General features: G+C 40.6%; 1 protein-coding gene across 4 annotated transcripts in view; it reads right to left on the bottom strand.

The window, feature by feature from the left end:
- Positions 1 to 21114, bottom strand: part of tiam2a (TIAM Rac1 associated GEF 2a) — a 99863-nt gene that overhangs the window by 19103 nt on the left and 59646 nt on the right. For all 4 annotated transcript variants that reach the window (XM_044143815.1, XM_044143813.1, XM_044143814.1 and 1 more), the window contains exons 7-15: positions 20256 to 20441; positions 20037 to 20180; positions 16712 to 16768; positions 10667 to 10843; positions 9043 to 9147; positions 8864 to 8942; positions 8664 to 8753; positions 8353 to 8571; positions 6025 to 6119 (exon numbers count right to left, since the gene is read on the bottom strand). In XM_044143815.1, coding sequence (XP_043999750.1) covers positions 6025 to 6119; positions 8353 to 8571; positions 8664 to 8753; positions 8864 to 8942; positions 9043 to 9147; positions 10667 to 10843; positions 16712 to 16768; positions 20037 to 20180; positions 20256 to 20441 — 1152 coding nt within the window. The remainder of the gene's footprint in view (positions 1 to 6024; positions 6120 to 8352; positions 8572 to 8663; positions 8754 to 8863; positions 8943 to 9042; positions 9148 to 10666; positions 10844 to 16711; positions 16769 to 20036; positions 20181 to 20255; positions 20442 to 21114) is intronic.

The raw sequence follows: 21114 nt of genomic DNA, 5'->3' as shown, positions 1-21114 counted from the left end.
GCCACTATTCGGTTTTCAGTGATTTTCATGTAGTACAAGTATATATTTTCACAACAGAATGGCACTACTGATGGAGGAACAATATGTTTTTGCTTAGTTATTTCATTTTATTTTAAGGTAGATTATTTATTGTAATATTCTTTTCATTTGTCAAATACAAAATTCAAGTTTTAATCAAAGTTTGATGATTTTGTCTATTTAAAATTGTAAATAAATAAGTGGTTAAAGATTAAAAAAAGTACAAATAAATAGAAATGAAACACTAAGAACAAGTGATCAAGTAAATCTACCGAACTGTAAACAAACCAAAACGAAAGTTCCGACTCTAAATAGTCTGAGTCTATATAGTCACGTGACAACGACAGCTCACTCCCTTTTCATCTTCTCACATGTAGGTTGAACAGGTAGTAAGACCTTCTGTTTTATTTTACTTGTCACTGGTAGCCTTGAGACAACGACTGGAGCTGCGAGGATCATCTCGCCCTCCAGAGGCTACACAAATTCCTCTCTGATACAACTTTTGTTCTTCGATTGGTACAATGTTGGGGTTTTTTTTAATCGGCGGTAGTGAGTTTGCTACCCGTGTCTTTTGCTGTAGGGATGAAATAGAACATTATTTTGTCTGAATCTTAACATTTTCAAGTTGAAAGTACTCATTGGTATTTCGTTATTTTTATCCACTCAACAGTAAAGCAAAACTTGCTGTTGATGTTTTTAATGAAACAAAGAGATCTGACTTTTATAACAAATGGATCTGTAAATCATTAACCATAAACAACAACAAAAAAAAACAGCGTGGAACAGAATTCCAAAGTGTCCAACATTGCAAATACAGAGGACTGCTTGGATGAAATATTTTGAAGACCATAATACAGTACAGACCAAATGTTTGGACACACCTTAGAAGGTGTGTCCAAACTTTTGGTCTGTACTGTATGTCAGATACCAAGAATTCTGCCAGCTAATATTTAGCTAGCTATGTAAACTGCCTTTTACTTTTTGTGATGTCCACATCAGAAATATAGTCCTCAGTGACTAGGAGGCCAAAACTCAATAAATGTCCAAACTGTGTCCAAACATTACAATGTTATGGCAAGACTCAACAATAATGACACATTTTCCTAAAATCATGCAGATTTAGTCTGAATTTTGCATTATTTGCACACACCATTCCTAAAACAATGCTTTATAGTTTAAAAACAGATATATTGCAATAAATAAAACATTTAAAATTTATGGCAAAAGGAAGGAAATAATACTGCTACTATTACTATAATACTATTAAGATACTAATAATGCTGGAAGCAAACAACCTGGACTCCTGTAATAATAATCTCTGCATACTTCAATCATATCTTTATAAAACCAGGATTAATTTAGACACAATTATAACACAAAACACTGCAATCTTTACATCCATAGCACATAGTTACCGCCTGTTTGGACCCTCTCTGGCATTGCAGACAAGCAGAAATGTCCTCTGCAAGACAGGCCACCTTGGTTTTGATGAGACGCCCCAAACCGAGTAGAGCAGACCCCAGATTCAAGTCGTCCTCCTCGGGTTCAGAGCTGGACGGCCAGAACCAGCACATGGCAAACAGGGAGCACAAGGTATGGGCCGGTGACTGGTCCTGCATGAAGACCTCAAATAATGTGGTGAGGTACAGGGACGGCTGAAGGTCTTCATCGTTCATGGTCAGGCCTGCTCCCTCTGAAGTAGCCATTCCTTGGGATCATCATGGGCCGTGGTCCATGTGGGATCCTACAGTAGGTTTTTAGCGCCGTCTTGTTTACAGATGGGTAGACTGACAAGAGGAGGCTCGCATTAACTGGACTGCCAGCACTAAGCCCTGATTATTAGCCTGCTCATGACCAGATGGCGGCTGATGAGCTTAATCATAATACAAACGCACACCTTCAAATGATTCCCTCCTCCTGCTCCACAGACTCAAACACACACACCGAAGTAAAGGAAAATCTCTCAAGTTTAAAATGACGCATCAAGAAGGCACATATGCTTATGTCTGCAACTTTTGAGGTTAAAGTTTACACATTTTTTTAAAAGGTCTTATAACACTTCATACTCCTCTCGTCCACCAAGAGGAGTAGAAAAGGAACACAATCAGAAGGGCAGGGGAAATGATATTGCAACAAGGCGGGGACCAGAAATGTTGTAACCATCCGAGTGTGTGTATGCCTGCTTTATACAAAGCCAAATAACATCAGTGTGTAAATTAGATGACTCAAGCTGGATCTCCACTCTGGTAGGCAGACAGAGCACGACTCCACCTATGGTTCTTTTTATAAGTCCATTTAAATGCTCTTACGGAAATGTCTAGTCTGGACGAATCCAAAGAAGCTTAATATGTCTGTTCGCTGTATAACCTTTAGCTTAAATCAAGATGGGAATGTTGAATTTCACAATGTCAGGCTGGAGGAACAAGAACAGGACAGGACAGTGGTAACAATATTATGCTAATTATTAGTAAAATGACATCACAAAAGCTCGTAAAGTAAAGTGAGCAAGAAGGAAATGTGTTTTTGTTGCACATTCAGAGACTTCTGTGCACCAACCAACATTTTAACACATCCAAGAAGCCTGAGTTGTCTTAGGGTTCCTACCAGAAGTAAAGCCTTACTAGTCAGCTCAAAGTACAGCAAACAGACATGAATTTCTTGTATTCAAAACAGTCCCAGAAACGGATCTGTCTAATGAGGTTGTGGCGCCTGACGTCTTTAATCATGCAGCACAGAGCAACAAGTTCAAGTCTTGTACAATTCTGTGAACTTTGCTGAGCCCTCTGGCTTTACTGAAGATGCCTTCAAAATGTGATGATAATAATGAAACATTACTCGGGTCTTTCATAACACACACAGTCAGGCTACAAAAACAGTAAAAAAAACAACAAAAAAACCATAAAGAAACATGATATGTATCCCAATGAGTAGGCAGTCTTAACTAGGCAGGTTTTAAATCTGAATTTAAATAGGGGAAGAGTATCAATGTTGCAGATTTCTGGTAGGAGATAATTCCAGAGTTAGGGAGCAGGGCAGAAGAGAGTTCAGCTCCTCATGGTACAGAAGCGAGCAGAGCGAACAGTGAGGTGGATAGAAGAGGAGAATCTGAGGAAGGGAGAGGAGGTGGCAACATGAAGGAGGTCAGAGAAACTAAGAAGGGAGAAGGGAGAGGTGTTGAATATTAGCATAAGAATTTAAAATGTCATTCTGAACTTGACCGGGAACCAATGAAGCTCCAGTATAACTGGGGTGTTATAATAAAATGAAGATGTTCCAAGCAGCTGCGTCTGGAACATTTGGAGCTCCTAGAGGGATTTTTGAGGGAGATCAAAAAAAAAAGGAGAATTGTAATAATCAATGTGGGATGTAAACGATGCTATGGGCAAGAGTTGAGGGAGCTGAGAGGAAAGGGAGGATGGAGACAATTAATGTTGCGTAGATCGAAATATGCAAACCGAGTGATATTATGAGATGTGAAGGATTGGGAGCTTTCAAGGAGAACAGAGAGACTTTGGAGCTGTCAACAGAGATAACACTGATTCAGTTCCAACAAGACTGAACAAGAGTTCAGTTTTATCACTCAGTTTTATCATAATTTCAAAAAGATAAATTTGACCATTTGAGTATAGTTCTGATCACAAAAATACCCAGATAGTCATGATGTGGAAACTAACATGCCATAATGCTTATTAATTTAATTCTAACTAAAGTATAGATTTTTTTTGAAAGTCCAGTTGACAAACTATGAGCTGGATGTCTGTTAAGCAGCCGAGTGCAGGCTAGATGCCTATGTAAAGAGCGCACTAATGAACCATATAGAATTTATCTTCCTTTCTTAAGTCTATTTTTTTTTTTTTTTTTATTACACATAACCCTGTATTACTTTGGTAGCAGTAGAATTGGACTGTAAAGTATTTCTGTTTTAGGTTTTTTTTGTGAAACTTTCTTAATAAAGCATATATTTAAAAACGTTTATGACACCAGCCCAGGTCAATGTTCAGCTACATCTAGATTTAGAAGGATAAGGAAACAAATAGGGAGAAAAAAACCCCATCTGTTTTAATGTTGCCTGTAAGCATTTTTCTGCCCTCTATCCATAACAAACCAGTTTAGCGTGAGGTGTCTTGTGGGAGTTATCCAGGACCACTTTGGCTGACATCAGCAATCGATTGGTTCAGCTCATAACAGAACCACATCGCTGTGTTAAACTGTTTGCTATGGTGCTCTCAATCCAAATGTTTCATTATGTAATACCAACACATGGATTACAGTGATGGTAAACGACACCTACACCGAGAACAGACACGTGAAGATCTCTCTTGTGTTAGAGCAAACTGCAACGCAGCCGACCAATTAATCAAAGGTGGTCGCTCTCTAATGAGGCCGCTGATTACAAGACCCGACAAGAGACTTGAAATTCGTCCTTCTCCTCTATCTTTCTCCCTTGACTTTTATATTGTGCAGGCAGGCGCAAACCCATTTGCTGATGTGGGGACGATTTTCTACCCGGTGACTCAATTTTTCTCTCTCTCTGCCGTGGAGAATGAGCAGACGGCTGCACTGTGATTAAATCCAGCTCTGCATGAAAGCAAAAATGTGATTTACTAGCAGCAATATCTTGCCCTGTGTTTTATCTCCATTTATTTTTAAGTTCACATCACAGTGCCTGACATACCTGATCAAAAAAAGTGGCATTTGTCTCCTTTTGTGCCTCAGTGACGCAAGTGACACACATCGCAGGGCCTCCTTCCTGCACACACACACACACACACCTATATTCCATTCATTCCCCAGTAAAAACACAACCGGCAGGGAGCTGAGCAGCAGAAGTGGTGCAGTGCAGATCCCAGCACAGTAGGACTGACTCATGTCGCTGGGCAAACAAAAAGAATAGAGAAGAAGAGGCTTGTTCTCTCCAGGCTTCCTCGTGGCTGACCTCAGGTCAAACGCTGGGTGGCGTTTTTTCTTTTTTTTTTTTTTTTATTCGCACAGGCAATTAGGCAAGCAGCAATTAGGGAAGCTTTCCAGATATTTGGCACAAAATCTCTGTCTAAAAGTCCCTGCAGTAAATAGGCATCCCTTCCCGTTTAGCACAAATTACACAACGAGGAAATTAGCCAAACACGCACTCACAACTGCAACAACAATCACAGTACTCGGCTTTGTCTGGTAGGATGCAAAATGTGAGCAGAGAGAAGGTGAATATGTATGAACGTACACGCTCATAAGCTTTCGGGCACTGAGCCATGTCTACATCATTAACACCTGGCTTTTTTTTTTTTTCAGTGACCACACACACTCATTAGTGTTCTCAATAAACACTGCTGTACAGATTTTAGCACATTACATTTCTACGTTGCAGAGGGGGAAAAAAAGAACAACTCCCAGGGGGGCAAGCTCACGCTGTAATGACTTTAATTAAAAACAGTTTACAAAAAAACCCATGATCAAACAAAAATAGGCATCAGAATTCACAAAATGTTATTAAGTAATTACCTACTAAAAAGACAGAACTCCTATAAAATGATTTGGTCACATTATCTGCAGTGCACTGGACCAAAGCCACGACTCTTTAAGACAAATTAAAGAACAACTGGTGAGAAAAACCAGTCTGTTTCGATTAATTACCACACAAAATAAAGACACTTTCAGCCCTGGCAGGCCTTCCTCTCACATGTGTTCATCTTCATGTGTGTACGTGCGCCTGAGGCAGTGGGAGAAAAAAACAGCCTCCTCTCCTGTCTGTGTGACAGTAATAAGCTGTGTTTATACCGGTGGCTATGACGGAGGATCCTAATTATGGTAATGCTACGGATTGGTGCCAGTCTGCTTTGTGATGGCCCCACAGCTGCCACAAAAGTGGGCGCAGGCTTAAAGCGACTTGTACGGTTCTTTTACCTTCTTCCCATCCACATACAGACACACACACACACACACGCACCCACACACACACACGGTCCAGGAAAGATGGAGAAGGTACAGCATACCCACTCAAGCCCGTCCTACCTTGCTGTGCTGAACGAGCCTGTGGGCGCAGTGGGAGTGATCATTCTCCAGGTCTACGCGTAGGGATTCTCCATTGTCTGCTGCAGCAAACACATCTGGAAAAAAAGAGCAGCAGAAAGGTTGTCACACAGTTGTTTCATTTAAACTATTGTGTTTTTTCTGCTGCAGCTCATCCAACCAAACTCAGAAAACAACGCTAGTTTGTTGCATTTTTAAACCAACATTGTTGCCTGAAACTTCCAAAGATCTCATACCACAAATGTGGCACACATTCACAGAGATGTGCCGAGCAGAACACATGTGGGAGTTTCTGAATAGAAACAATTACCTCTAGTTAATCAGGAGAATCAAGGTGAAGCACCGGCCCCAGCTGGAATCCACTTCTAACAAATCTCCTCTAAACTCTTGACTGGATTTTGTTTCACAATCTTCTGACGGATGCAGTTATGCCTGAGCCCATTTTTTCTGCTGCACTTCGTCCTTCCACTAAGCTTTCCATTAAAGCTTCATGGAAGCTAAACATGCTAGGATCCATTGCTCTCTGAATGGCTTGCTACTTTAGCAATGACCTTTTCTTGGATTACCCTCCTGTGTAGAGTGTCAATACCTGCCTGCTGAACAATTTCCCTGATTTTATCAACAATAACATCACATTTCTGTACAAAATTAACATTTTTTGGCTACATGTAATATTAAAATAATCAGAAAAATGTAATCTTTATTTTCATTAGATGTAAGCCATAATCATCAAAATTAGGAGAAGTAAACCCTTCAAATCTGTGTGTAATAAATGTGTGAGTTTCAGTTTTATTTGAATATGTTTATTAGAATCCACCAACAAATCTCTTTTGAATCCTACTTAAAGATAAAAAGATAAAGCTTCTTCTAGATAACATGTTTATTTGCATATTACTGCTGATCGCAGGATGATGGTGTCAAAAAAGAGGAAAGTGAGTGTTTTGAGATCCAACATCTCAAGGGCAAACTCTCTAGCAGTTGGCAGATAAAACACATAAACTGTGATTGTAGCCTGGGAGACGGGCCAAAGTAACAGCAGGAAACAAAAGAAAAAAAACTTTTTTTTTTAAGCCTGCAATCACTGTCAACAAATCTTTTACTGCTGGAGCAGATTTTCTAAAGATATAATCAACTTCCATTTCTCTCATCCTTTATTCTGTGCATCAGAATCTCTAAAAATAAAACAGAATGCTGTCTTCCAGCGAAAACAAAGGCTTTTTGTAATTCCTGTCATACAACCGTTAATTCCTCTGCTGGCAGCATTTACGTCCTCCTCTCCTCTCATCAGCCGTGCCTAGGAGCAGACGCCCTCTAGGGCCGAAGAACAAAAACTGCAGGCGCTGTGATCACTTAAAACTGCCATAATGAGGCCTTCAAGTCATTAATCCCTTTGTGTTCAATTATGTCTATGCTGGCGGAAAAGCAAAGGAATTGCTATAATTAAGATGACAATTAACACTTTCACTGAAACTGAAGCTCTTTGTTTATGTGCAGCACAAAATTCTCTGTAGATTGTAAATGAGGGAAACAGCAGCAACCTTTTAAGATTTGAGGGGAAAAAATGCACCAAGAGGGGCAAAGTTCATATTATAAACATCCTGAGGTTAAGTTTCCAAGTTAAGAACAACATTTTTTTTTTAGTTTCAGTGAAAAGCTTTGCCTGCCTGGTATCAGCTGTGCTTGTGTGGCGTAATAAATGACCTTACCGTTCGCCTCTGTCACCTCGCATCCTCCGGGAGTTTGAACCGGCCTGACAGGACACCATACACTCATGGAGATTATGAGCCTCCTGCAGTCTAAGACCTCTTCCAGCCTTTTCTCTACCTCCGATTCAAGTAAAACTGTTAAGCTTCATCTAAACTTCTTTTTGCATTTCTCTTTTAGCTTTTCCTCTGTGTAAGAAGACCGGCTCTGAGGAAGTGGAGATCTTAACTAAAACAGAAGTGAGCTGGTAATCTTGTGGTCTAAGTGTCAAAACTACGAACAGTCTCAGGCATTACAGTGAATGTTGGCCAGCAGAGCACAACTTTTCTATTTGCATAAACTTAACATGCACATAAACAAAAGATGCAAAAATGGAGGAAGAGAAAAGAACCTTGAGATTTCCACTATTGCAAAGTCTTTTCTGGAGAATGACAAAGGATTTTTCGATAAAAGAAAGTGTTAAATTGATGACCAGATATACATTAGAAGTATATCTGATCATAAAATCAGACTAAGCTGCAAAATTATTCCCATCTTCAGTGAAACTTATTGTCCCAGTGTTTATTGTAAGGAGACACAGCTCAAATGTGAAAAAAATGAATGCACCTGAAGAGGACATGGCTCGGTGATGCTTGCTGCGGACCTCCTGGCTGCGTTTGCTCAAAGGAGAAGGGCAGTCCGACGTCCGAGCTGATGACGTGGGGCCATCCCGCCGAAGCCTCAGGTGGAGGGTCCGTTCAGAAAACAGAGTCTGGATCAAGGCCAGGTCCAGAGCAGACACACACTGGCCGTTCAGCACCAGGATCTCGTCGCCTGGACGGAGACCTGCATGCAAACGCAGGTGTGTTTCAGGAAAAAGCAGCCTACGGAGCACCTGCGACATGATTTAAACTCGATGGAAAGTGAGAAGCTGCCACCTTCACTGAAAGCCAGCCCATCGGAGAGAACTTCGCTCACAAAAATCCTGCTGTTCCTCTGACTATCAATGTGTCCTGTTATGGCAAATCCTGAGGATTGAGAAAAGAAAATTCAAAGAGAAGATGAGTTAAATAAAACTTATGAGGCATTAGTAAAAGTCATTTTAATTAAGCATTAATTTGTCCACAAGCTGGCTCACCAAAGTCGGCAGTGCTGCTCAGTCTTCTCATGTGCAGTGCAAACACATTAGTAGAGGCCACCTCCAGCTGATCCCAGACCTACGGCGAGATAGAAAATAAAATCAATACACAATAAAAAAAGCCAGAATAATAAAGAGTTATTTGTGCTCTTCAGACAGTGTATGCATGTCCTTCTCACCACGTCGTGGAGAAACTCGCCAGGAGCCAGATATCGAACTTCCACATTCTGCCCTGCTTGTCTGTGTAGCCGGATGCAGTGCAAACCTGGGTCCAGCTGCTTCACCTGTTTACACAAGAGGCCCTTTAATGTTCAGCAGCCTGCATGAACACAACAATGTAGCATATTTCATGCACCAGTACTTAGTTGGGCAGCTGCTGTGCAGCAGAAGTGTAAATTATTCACCAACTTTTCACGTGGCGGAGAGACACAAAGATACATTGCCCAAGCTATTGCTCGTATGTTGGGCGTGCATGTGTCAACGTTTGTGCAGTCATTCACAGGGAGCAGTACAAAGTCAGAAACTAAACAACTCCTACACAATGCAACTTCAAATGCTGCTGCAGAAGCTTCAGAAGTTGTGACTCAACTTTAACAACAAAGTTTTAAATGTCTGTTTACTTAAAGACCAAACAGAATTTTTACAACTTGACTGAGTTGTGGGCTTATTGGTCATAATAACTATATTTGTTGCCATGAATAAAATACAAAATATGCATTATATGCATAATGAAAAATGCTAACTAAAACAAAAGTAGAGATAACACGGTGATAATACTTCAACTTGTAGATCTAACAAACTGGCATCTTATGGAAGGACCTAAAAGCTCTGACTCGAGCAAAGAGTACCTGGAATATACCACAGCAGTAAATGACTTTGAAAAAAAATAAAAAAAGTCTGTCAGCATTCTGACGTTGCTGTCATTGTGACGGCAATCGTTAATCTCTTGTGTGCAGGAATGCATCAGCATTTTCCTCCTACATGTGCGTCACTTACTTTAGTTTATAACAATGATTGTGCAATTCTCACTATTCTCCACAAAGTCATGTTTTACTAATGAGGTTGTAACTACACTATAGTAACATTGCTATCAAAGCTTTACTCTGAGTGATCCGTCAGGTCACTCAAACACTGTCAGTCCGTTTTGAAATGAACAGTTTATTAAGCCATATTTTGAGCAGCGTGTTGTGGTTGGAAGGGAGGTTAAAATACTGATAAAGAAAGTAGTTGAGAAGAAAGTAGAACATTTCCTTCATTTACCTCAGATACAGAAAAATATATTTTACTTAAGCAAAGCAAGAGCGCTATGCTGATTTAACGCAACCTGAAAAACATCAGGAGGCGTTTTGTGCTGACACAGGACATAAAAAGGATTGTAGTAGCTGACCCACATTTAGCAAATTTATTTTAGAAAAACTGTCACAATCTTTTTTCCGTCTTCCAATAAGCGATCACACATCATTCAATAAATTCCCCCAACACCAAGGATCTAGATGATGCGTCATCATCCATATATTGCACACATTTGCGAACCCATGGCTCAGAAAGTGTTTTTGACAAGACTTGACTGCTTTAAAAACAATTTGACAACCACATATGATTTATTTATGCTTCATACTTTCAATATTTAAAGCTTGCATGACTTCAAAATATTATATTTGCCTATTAAGTTTGCATGAATGAATTCCTCCACTACACAATGAAATCTAAATGACCTCACTGCTTCTATTCACTTTTTTCCCCTCAGCTGTCAGAAATATTGTCCTCTCACTCTGGCGACATGTCATTTCGTTGAAAACCAACCTTGCAGGCTGCACAAAGAAGGTCGGCGGCTGTCTGGTGTTTTCTGATGGAAAGCTGGACCGTGAGGCCATCCGGCATGCGCACGCAGGTCAGCGTGTCTGAGGAAGCGTCGACGTTGTCCCAAATGCCCCCGTCGGGTGGCGACATGGAGTAGATGCTGGTCAACATGTTGAGCTTCTGTGGAAAAAAAAGGGGGGGGGAAAATTAAGGTAAGTCCCAAAAGGGATCAGCAGAGTGAAGAGGATAAGCAGCATTAGAAAGAGAGGACGTATAAAGGGATAAACACAAAAGGTAAACGAGGAGGGAGTGAGTGTGAGTCAAAGCACACAAATCAATACAGCTCCATTAGTCTGAATGCTTGGCTCCGGATCAAGCAGTAGAGCAAAGATGTCCAGCAATTAGGTTTTCAGAAATGTATTTAACATCCAAAGATGGCAGTTGTTGCACATTATAGTCATGATTATAGCTCTGTACACAATTTGATTGACAAGGGCCAAACTGCCTGGTGCTGACAGCAGATAGAGGATCAATGTGTTATAAACTAAACATACCCATATGTTGTAGGCAGGAAGTATGGGTATAATTGAACAGTAGAAGGAAAAAAATAATAATTTTCCCTAAATATTTTTAATAAATAGCTGAAAAACTAATCCATCCACCATGAAAGATGGCAGTGATGTGAAATACACTGTAGTGCTGGAAGAAAATCCATTGGGGAGTGCAAAAGAACGGAGAACGTAATGGAGGTTTACCTTTCAGCCAGACAACAACCCCAAATATGAAGCTGGAGCTACAAAATGTTAGAAACAACATACCATCTGATGGGACTTGGGATATTTCGCAAAGAAAAATAGGTCAAATTTCAATCAATAAAATGCAAAAGAGGTTGAGACACAGGCCTGCAGTTGTAACCTCAGCAAAATGTTTAGTTTTTTTATTATTATTATTTTCAGGAGTGATTCAGGGGAACTGAATACAAAGGCAGGCCACACGCTTCAGATTTGGAATCTTGCAAAATGTTGCAAGATTCCACAAGTTTCTTTTCCTTTTCCCCTTACAATATTTTATATATTGGTCCATCAATAAAACAAAATTAACAAAAACTCTCTATAAAATGCATTCAAGTTTGTGGCTTAAACTCAAAAAATGTGAAACTGTTCAAGGGTGTATAAATACTTTTGCAAGGCTCGTAATGAACATCGACAATGTGCTTGGAAATGATTCCAAAATCTTGGAGGTAATTACAAGCTGCAGTATTTGTGGCATTAGGAGCAAGGTCTGAGTTGGGTATTAAGGTGGGGGGTTAGCCCGCTGCTCGGCCTCTCAGGCAGCCATTTGGGGCTTTTGGTTGAGACTTTGTGTCTCTGGAGGGGAAAAAAAACCCCACCACTGCTGCGTCGTGGAGTCGGGGGCCGGCACCACAATCGCAGCTTAAAGCCACAATTATTATGGCCATAGATCATGAGGAAAGGCTCCGCACCAAATATACCGACAATATCAAGTTAAACTGAAACATGGCAGTGAGGGGGGAATAATTGCAAATGCATTATGGGACCAATAAATGGAGAGTGATGTGTGTGTGTGGCTGAGGTTTTTTTTTTTTTTTATCCAATGTGTATGAGGTCTGTCAATTTCATATGCTGCTTGCTTGGTTTGATGAATCAGCTCAAGAGGAAAAAGACCTTTTTCCCCCTGCTAGACAAACCGCCTAAAGGGACAAGCAAACATATCTGATTCACAGCATTGCATGGCTTCACAAACACACACATACACACGCACACACGCTTTTTCAAGAAACATCAACATACAAACATTTGTCTCCTTTTCTGGCTAAATGACAACTTAGAAGTTTATGCATGAATGAAATGTCCCCCCCTACCTGTCATGAAGAGGGAACATGTCAAGATTCACTAGTGATTTCTCTGAAATGTGATGCGAGGTGAAATGTGGTGACAAAGGATGAGCAAGCTCTGCGTCACTGCGACATGGTTCCCATCACGATCTCGCACGTGCACCCAGAAATTCAAAATGTGGTTTCCAACAGCAGCTTGACCAACAGCTGACTAACACTGTATCCTCATTCATGGTTAGAGAGCGGGCCGACGGTTGCCTGTTTCCATGAATGGAAGCCAAATATTAGCAGGAGGCTCCACATTGACGGTGGACTTCAACAGGTGCTCTGTGTAGTGTGTGTGTGAATGCAGTGTTTCAATTCAAGTGTGGGAATTATTTCCCAGTCAGCCATTTCCCCCTACGAGTCACAGTAACGGGCGCTGCACAAAAGCAACTTTCATCTTTTACAGTTCTTAAAAGTTTACTCTTCATTTCCCTAAAGCTCCAACCAAACTTCCTTATTCCATCCTTATTTCTTGGACTTAATTTCAGTGGCCACCCAGAAAACGCTTTGGATGTTTCTGACAATATCTTTGCCAGAATTTAGGATTTAAAGCTGCATGTGTGCATTTGGAGTTAGTGGAGTGTGCCGAGAGGCAACGACGGCCAAAAAGGATCAGTATGTCATGGATGGGAGGTGATGGGACACTGGTCAAGAGCCAGGGAAGAAAAGAAAAAAATCTGTCCAGCTGCTTTTAATTCAGTCTGGAACCAGCCACTGAGAAAGAAAGAGAAAAAATGGATGAAACTGCATTTGTAAAACAAAAGATATACGGATCTTTTAAAGTATTCACATCCTTCAAAATTTTTCGCCTTTCGCCTGGATGTAAATATCTTTTAAGTATAAAATAACGTTCTTAAGTGGTTCTAGCTGTCAAACCTGTCGTTTTTTTATGCAGTCACAGTAAACAATAAATCAATTAATCACACGATAAATTAAAACTATCGACGTCATCTTACGTATCGGCTTTTTCATTTCTTCTGGCTTTTTTCTCTTTCTGTTGACGACACTGAATGAAAAAAGGCTCCACTCCGCTGCTCTCCACTGACCCTCCTTTCCTCATTTCCTTAATGTAATGTCCAGTTCACACTACATGATCTTAGAGGTGTCGGCCGATTGTCGGCCCATTTTCAAAACCTGAGAGATTTAGCCAAAAGAAATCCTAGGTATAACAGTTTGATCGGGTTTGATCGAGCCGTGTGGTGTCCAACAATAGGCACAAAATAATGGCTACAAGTCCAGTGAACTCATTTTAAAACCAGGCATTAATCAATGCTTTACTACAATCTACCTGCAACGCATGTGGCTCTAGTGTCAGCGTAACGTACTGAATGAAAACCATTATAACCGATTTATGTCACGTTAACGAAGAACAGCTGAAAAGTTACCGGGTTCATCAACGTAGCAATTTCGCTCCAACTCCTCCCCTCCTCATATTTGTATTCTTTGCACAAAATGTTTTATAAACATTAATGTTGTTTCCACATATCATCTCCAATGTCCGCTGGACTTCGGGTTGCACCGTGTCAGCTGTCTGGGATTCCACTCCGTAATTTCCCCTCAAAAAGCGCGGAGAAGAATCTGTGCTTTCTGACTGGCTACCTGTCACATTCAACAGGCTGCGTTAACGCTCCCAGTGTGGGAAAACCCCTGATTTAGATTGGAGCGGCCACAACGATCTACCATAACACACCACACACTACAGGATGATCGGTTACAAAATCTCAAGCGATAATCGTGTAGTTTGAACTATTGCATCAGGTAGTCGATGTGCCCATCTTCTGTATTTAAATCTAATGATTACTGAAGGGCAATATGGTAAACAGACTTCATAATCTGCACTCTTTTGGTTGAATGCAGTATTTATTTCCACTTTGGCTTTATGTTGTTTAGTTTTTATTTTAGTACATTTTTTGTTAATGGAGACTGAGAATCCATTTTATTTTTGTTTTTGGTTGTTTTGTTTATTTTGTTTATCAGTTCCTGTGTTAAGTGTTCTTTTGAAAATAAAGTGTATCTATCGTTGGCAAGAAATCACATGCCTTATTAGGTAATTTTCATTAAGTCAATGTAAAAAGGTCTTCAAACAATATTATCCTTTATCGCAATAATTTTTGAGACAATTAATCGCTCAGCAAAATTTGTTATCATGACAGGCCCAGTCACAGCATATCAATTCACTGCTCAGCAGACAGCACGAGTGGGTGGACGGTGAATTTCATGAGCAAAACTATCTCAGTCAGAATAAGTTTTAACCCCTCAATAAGGGCAGTCAGCAGCAGAGCTGACAGACCCATCACATGGAGCTCTCGCTTCTTTCCTTCAAGCTACAGCTAGACAGCATCTGCACATCCTCAGCCTGCTGGAATATCTTGTCAGATCTCTGAGAAATCATTTAAGTAACAATGGAGCTTGGACACTTGCTCGCACCAACACAATTTGGCTTTACTGAAAAAAGGGTTTAATGGAAGATGATGACTTTTTAGGGGAATTTAAGTACCGAGTAGTACATCAAGACACAAAGTCATTAAGAAATGACCTGCTCTAATGTGTTAAATATTTTTCGACACTTTGAGGAAACACAGCTGTAAACATATAAAAATATCTTGAGATTAAACCATGATTTTAAATTTTTATTGTAAGATTTAGATTTTCCATATTTGGAAATGTGAGAGAAGTTAATATGCTTAACTAAAAGAGGAGGCCAGACTGTTAAAATCGACATTAAAGCTCAGCGCTAAAGAAAGCCTTGAGTGTTTCCCTAAACCACTTCCTGATCAGTCTCTTTCTAGACCCTAAATGAGGCCAGTTTTAACACTTGCCACATTGACCACAGACTCCTACTATGAATCATAGCCTCCAGTGAGTTAAACCATGATCTCCATGACACCAATCCTACCATGGCTGAAAGTATCTATTGTGCACGTCTGTAAGAGTTATTTCCTCATGACAGATACTCTATGGCTTTCTGAGATCATCGGAAACATACAAGTTCAATTTAAAGCATGTTTGCAAACTGTGCCATTCACTCTGCACACAACGTAAATTTTGTAAAACATAAATTTTTTTAATTCAAAAGGGCCATAATGTATGCTTTTGAAATTCTGCAAAATCACTTCGCAGTATATGCTATCAACCTATTACTTAAAGCACGATAACTTGATGGAACACGGACATCTCGGTTGTTGCTCCAATGATGAACCATGTACAGTTTTACTGCTGCTAAGTCCTGTATATTGTCTAAGGCAAACTCCAGTCCTCAAGGGCCAACTTTTGGATGTGCCTCTGCTGCACCACATCTGAATAGAATAATTAGGTCATTAGCAACGCTCTGGAGAACTGATCTACACAAGGAGGAGGTAATCAAGCCAATTCATTCCAGTGTTTTGTACCTGTGGCATATCTAAAACCTGCAGGACAGTGGCCTTTGAGGACTGGAGTTTGACACCCCTGATCTAAGGATATCCTCCAAACCAAGACAACCTGAAGTATTGAGAAATATTGGTTTCACCAATTTCTGTATTTCTATTGTTAGAGTACACATGCGACATCATGCTTTGTGAGCACAAAAAAGGTCCTAGGTTTGAATCCTGATCCCAGGTCAAGATTCAAACCCAAGACAGGCAAGGCAACAGAGCAACAGCACCACTGTGCAGCCCACATCATTTAGAAATGATCCAATTATGAAATCCCAAGATAATATTTAATGGTGGATATTCCTGTCTCCCAAGATTGACACATTTGTCAAACATTCTATATATATATAGACTCAGTGCACAACAGAGTATAAGAGGGTGCTAGTTTGGTTATGTTGAACTTCTTCTGTTAGATCTGCTGTGTTTATCTGGCAGACACCTACAGATAAACATGAAAGATAAAATTTGCTTTGAACCTCAATAAGCAACATACTCAGACAGTCCCACGCACACTTTTTAATCCCCTCAATCATGCAAACACCTTGTGTGTAAATATATCGTCACACAGCCCGCAATCAAAACCAGGAAAGAGAGCAGTGTTTGCTCTAAGGCTATATGATGGTATAACCAACAGAGCCACACATTTTAAACAGAAATGTTTTTTGTGTGTGTGTGTGCGGGTGTGCGTGTGCGTGTGTGTGTGTGTGGACAGAATTAATACATTTTCTGACTCACCTCTGTACTTCTGGGGGGTAAGATGCATGTCTGACCTCCAGCATCGCTCTCAAAGACCTGAAAAATCAAAAGAAGGGACGGTCAGAAAGCACAGACAGAAGGGCACCATGCTGACTGACTGACTCATAAAGCCTTGGCATCAGTAACACAATAACAGACACACACAGCATTGGTAGTTACGTAGTTAATTAAAAACTACTCATGGCGAGAACAGCACTTTGATACCGCTTCCAAACGAGATTTTTGTAGCCTTTGAAGGGGGCATGGTGGAAATGTGATGTGTGTGTGAAGACAGGAGTTGGCTGCAAAGCAACTGCAGAGAGATGAAAGAAGAAAATTGTCCAATAGCAGATGAGAGGAGAGGACAAGCATCCTCACTATTTCTCCCCTTCGGGACTGTTTCTTGATTGACTCCAGCTTCTTTAACCAATTACCTTCTACCAATTCATGGTGTTTTTCAAACTGTGGGCTTTATAGTGGAAGCAGAAACTCATATTTGACCTTTCACCTAGAAGAATTGTTCTATACAAAATTTAAAAAATTCCTTCAAAAGTTTAGTCAAAATAAGCTCCACTGTCCCCTTGGAAATACTATGTGCCGTATATGACCTTGTTAGTTGTTATGCTCAAAAATTTGCTTTATGCAAGATTTATTTGCCAATCTTGTAGCAAACGAGATTTGTTACTTGTATCTTTAGTGATAAAGAAACAAGTAGCAAATCCATTACCTTAAACTCCCTCTGCCATAGCATCCACACTACTGTTAAAAGTGATTTGAAAGTGACACTCAATGCCATGAAGTTACTTAACTACAAAAACAATCCAAGAGAAAGCTTTCAAGTCCCTGTTATGGCAGCAGGAGGCCTCATCTTACATCTCCTCTTCCCCCTCAGCATGCGTACATTTATAACCTGGCAATAAACGGTGCCGCTTCGCCGTAAACTGTCTAATTTTAGAAAGATTTACCAATGCTCCCACAAATCCTCAGACCTTGGCCTATTTCCCACAGCCGGCCCACAGTGCTACAGTAGGGCCGGCTCTCTACTGTAGCACTGCTCAGATGGACGAGGGAACAATAACCAAGGAGGAAGAACGGTGGAAGGGGTGAAAGCGTGACTTCAGGGCAAGGCTCTGGAGCAGAGCGTTGCTGTGGTAAATGGGATTTAGGCTTAGTCAACATAGATGAGTCAGTATGGAAATTGTCAGAGAAGGACTGCTGGGTAATGCTCTGTTTATGCTCTGAGGAACTGTTTGTGTTAGAGAATTGGGCTGGAAACAGGGGTGGGGAAAAAGATGATGAAAAGCGAGAGAAAACACAAGATTCTAGTGATTACCTATGCAGAGGATGGAGAGGTAAAGAGTAAAAAGACAACATGTTTGATTTAGGACAATAAAGGCAGAGATATTTCACAAAAAAAATATGTTAAATGTGTCCTGGAGAGGTTGTCTCATCAAAAAGTCTCAGTTCAACTCCAAAAAAAATGTAAAATAAAAATAGACTCATCTTTGTCATGCTGAAATCAAAATAAATGTAAAGGTGAAACCCAGCATTCTGAAAACTATTCAAAGGGCTGTACTGACACTTATTGGCAACAAATTAAACGTTAAGAACTGCAAAAAATGTAGCAGGGATTTTTACAGTTCAGACTGAAGCATAAGAGGACACTACTATTATTATTGTGGAGTGTAAAATACAACTGAAATCCATGAGAAATTTGGTAATTAAAATTGAAGTGACAGTGTACTTTTTACACAGACATTCTTAGTAAGAAGAGAGACTGTATTGGTTGCTGTTACAGGCTCTGCCTCTGTGATATGACCAACTTGGTCAACAACACTAATGACTTCAATATGTTGCAGCAATAAAACTAGACATTAAAAGCTATGACATTCAAATCAAAGTGCCTAGTAATAAAACAGGAGAGCAGGAGATTTTAACAAATTTAATAAAATAAATGTTTTCATCACAAGTTGTTCCAGACCTTCATCTACAAATCAGATTTGGATCCTTGAAAAATGAAGTTTATGAAGCTATGATAAATAACATTAAGCTTCTTTACACCAACCATCTGCAGGAGTCTACAGGAGTGAAGATAGAGAGCAGAGAATGTCATCTACCACACGCAGCTTTCAATAAGTCATCTGTGTGACACAGCGCCACCTTGGCCATCTGCACAGCAAAATGGAACTGCACCTCATTAAGCTCAGCGGCAGGGACTCCATGGAAAAATAACAACACAGGGGGAAGTGTACCTAGATACTGACAGACGTGCACAAATGCATAAACATAAATGTCACACAGCAGGTGGTGGGATAGATGTGAGGGAACAAAGGAGGACAGGGAACATTCTGCGAGCTGTAAGGAGTACGGGTTCACCTAAAGATTATAATTAACTCGTAGCTGTCCTGTTAGCTCAAAAAAAATATTGAGGTCTTGGCATTCAGATGTACCCCACTTTTCTCAGTTAAAACCCAGGGGTCCATGAAACGCTTGAGTAAATAAGTGTTTCCTCAGTGTCGTCCATGGCCCTGAGGGCGCCAAGTGGAGGATTTATAACTGATTTAGCACTGAGAAATAGGCAGCCTGTGCAACTCTAATTACTAACCTGAGAGGATAGACTTCCCCGTCTGCACCTGGGTAAGGAATGTTCCCGTGTGTTCATGCTGATGAGAGGTTTGCTCTCAGACTTAGAAAGAAGCCAGGAGAGATGCGAGCCTATGTGCTCTTCATTAATAAATGCCCACATGGGGGTGGGGGTGGGGGGTGAAAATGTGCTGAAGGTGCTGCAGAAATACATGCAAGTAAGCAAAAGTGCAACATGGTTTCAGGTTGTTTTCATAACCAATGGAAGAGCTGACTCGAGAGCATATGCTCAAATATGTATACATGCACTTTGTCCACACATCAATTCTGCATGCTAATACTCTGTGGTCATACTTGTGAAATTCTTCTCCTGAACAGATAAAGTGGAATGACTACTCATCTCAGACCTGCAATGATTAATCACAGATCATCCTAAAACGCTTCATTATTTTTTTAAACTATTCAAGGAACTGCCTATTCATTACCTGCAAGAATGGAGAAAGTGTCCTTTTACTAGCGATGGCAAAAACTTTCATTTGGCCAGGACATTTCATACATAAGAAACCCAAGTGCAGAGTTTCTTTTAATGTTACAAAATGAAGAAGTGTCCAAACTTTCGCAAGATAATGTAGAGGTATTACTCAAAGGCTTGATGCAACTTTTAAGTGTAAGACTTACAGAAAATGTGACAGTGTCAGTATTAACAGTTGCTTTTAAAATGTGTCTTTGTGCTGAATAATACCTGCGCTACAGAGGGCCTCTTGTCCCGGCCCCGTTTTGTCAGGTTGTCCAGGCCTTTAAGAGAGGAAAAAATGCTCCTCTTCCGCTGGCCACAAGTCACTGACAACGAACGCCTCCTGGCTGTGTCCTCGTCCCTGGAACAGATCTAAAGGGATGTACGGAATCAGAACTAGAGTCATCGAAAGAACATCTGTCTCTATTCTAAGGTCATCTTCCTCACCAGTGCATGGAAAGAGGACACAGAGAAAACTCCAAGGCGTCCCAGAGCGGACTTGGTTGGACGGCTGGCGATGGCAAGCAGGCTCTTCGGATTGGGCAGTTCTCCCCCCTGAAGACTAGCAAGGTAGCAGCGCATTCTGAAGAGGTCCATGTTGAATCTCTCCAAGTTCTGCTCCCACTGCTGAATCTGATGGCAAGGGGAAAAAAATAAAACAAAACAATCCTTACATTTTGATTTATGTGAATTACTTCTTTGGATGATGACTTAACAAGGAGTGCTTTTGGAGAAGGGGAGCGAGGGGAGTTTGGGGATCAAAAGAGATGCAGGGTCAGGCAAGTGTTTCAGTTTAAAGTGTAATAGCTTGCAGATGCTGGTGGAGGGCAACACCATGTCTTGGTGGAGGTTTGCTGGTGACAAATGACTGCATATTTCACAGAGAGGCGTTTCTATGTGCACAGCAAACCCAAATGCACATTTTATGTCTTGAGAACCAGGGGCATGTTGAACAGATCGCACATATAAACCTCCACCACACTGCCAGTATACAGTTATGTTATTTTAGCTATAAGAAAGTGCTCATTTTGTTGGCTGGAGACTAGTTTTAACGAGAACACTCAAGCTAGAACAACCCCCCCATAACAACTGAGTTTAATGGGTCTCGTCTGCGCTATGACTTCATTTACTATAATGGACCCACGGCGATGTCCCATTAGGGTTTTGCTAACATCAACATGCATTCGGCGGGATTAGGAGCAAACTGTGAACAGGGCCAAAGGGTGGCATTTTATGAACACCTTAAACAAACATCTTAAACAAAGGCCTTGTGGTGAAATTACTGTGCGGCTAATGCACCCTGAAC

Source organism: Gambusia affinis, linkage group LG16 (genome assembly GCF_019740435.1).
Source record: "Gambusia affinis linkage group LG16, SWU_Gaff_1.0, whole genome shotgun sequence".
Classification (NCBI taxonomy): Eukaryota; Metazoa; Chordata; class Actinopteri; order Cyprinodontiformes; family Poeciliidae; genus Gambusia; species Gambusia affinis.
Note: the sequence above shows the minus strand (reverse complement) of the source record. Positions and strands in the feature narration are given on the sequence as shown.